The sequence below is a fragment of the Trichinella spiralis genome, assembly GCF_000181795.1.
Source record: "Trichinella spiralis strain ISS 195 chromosome Unknown Scfld6005, whole genome shotgun sequence".
Taxonomy (NCBI): domain Eukaryota; kingdom Metazoa; phylum Nematoda; class Enoplea; order Trichinellida; family Trichinellidae; genus Trichinella; species Trichinella spiralis.
Window position 1 is genome coordinate 81 of NW_003532944.1, and position 1077 is coordinate 1157.

The window sequence follows — 1077 nt, forward strand, 5'->3', positions numbered from 1 at the left end:
CTACTACGAGAGGTTTATCTCAAACCCAACGGCCCTTTCTAGGGTCATAATTTTGGTCTTATGGTGCAGATCTTTTTTTGTCTGAATGAACTGCCGCTTTTGAATCTACCCAATTTTAACATATAATTTAAAATAACGATGAAAAAGTTCCGCTAAATTTTGAGGATGTATCATAGTCACTCTTCTCATTACAGTCATAATTATTGACACTGCCTATATTCACTTTCCTCAAGAAAATCATTCAGGAAGTCTAAGGAACTATCACTACCATATCCTGTGAGTGACATTTTTAAATTTTTGCGACATTTGACATGAAATAGAGGAAACTTTGCATAAAATGGTGTAAATGATACTAAACTTAGATCAAACTTTGCATACTATAATGTAGATGATAGTAAAAGTATGGCACATTTTCCATAAAAAGTTAACAAAAAAACCACTAATAATAACTGTTCACAATCAAGTGGAAAACATGTAGACAAAAAAAAAGATGGTGACTCACCAGTATGAGAGAAAATTAGATAAATGAGAACGATATATGAAAGGCAACGGCTCAACACGTTTCGCAGACATGACCGCGCAAACTGAAAAAATATTCTGTGATCATTTCTAGGAAAATATGAAAAACAACAGCTGTCATCATTTAGAAATTCTGCTAAAGCAGAAAGTTTTCGGGGTTTTCTGGACCCCACACCACCTCTAAAGTTTATAAAAAGTTAAAAAATAAAATATAATAATAGTATAAAAATTAATGAGAGATGTAATATGTTAATTTTAGCACTTTTTTTAAATTCTGATGTACCCGCAGTGATTAAAGATGCTGATTAGTAAATTGTACTTTCGGCAGTTAATTACAGTAAAAAATTTTCCCTTTTTTACTTCCCGATTCCACGTTTTTATACCATTTTTAACTTTAACATTATGATTCATCAACATGTGCTGCACGTCAATCTGCTACGTTTACAAATAAATTCCTATTTCTCATTTTAACGAAATGACACGGTCATGTGAATAATATAAACTGAAAATATTTAAATAAACTATGTACAAGAATCCTTTAATAAATGGCACTATAAA

General features: G+C 31.0%; 1 protein-coding gene across 1 annotated transcript; it reads right to left on the reverse strand.

The window, feature by feature from the left end:
• Positions 1-200: 200 nt before the first annotated feature.
• On the reverse strand, positions 201-640 carry Tsp_15312 (hypothetical protein). The gene is made up of 3 exons (XM_003366440.1): positions 629-640; positions 438-584; positions 201-377 (listed from the first exon to the last, which is right to left on the reverse strand). Exons 1-3 carry the CDS (start codon positions 638-640, stop codon positions 201-203), a joined length of 336 nt encoding a protein of 111 aa, XP_003366488.1.
• Positions 641-1077: the final 437 nt, after the last annotated feature.

Bases quoted from the DNA above. Each gene is read 5' to 3' on its own strand.
- Tsp_15312 (XM_003366440.1), bottom strand. The intron at 378-437 runs GTTTTTTTGTTA...TCTACATTATAG, and splicing joins GTGAACAGTTATTATTAGTG to TATGCAAAGTTTGATCTAAG.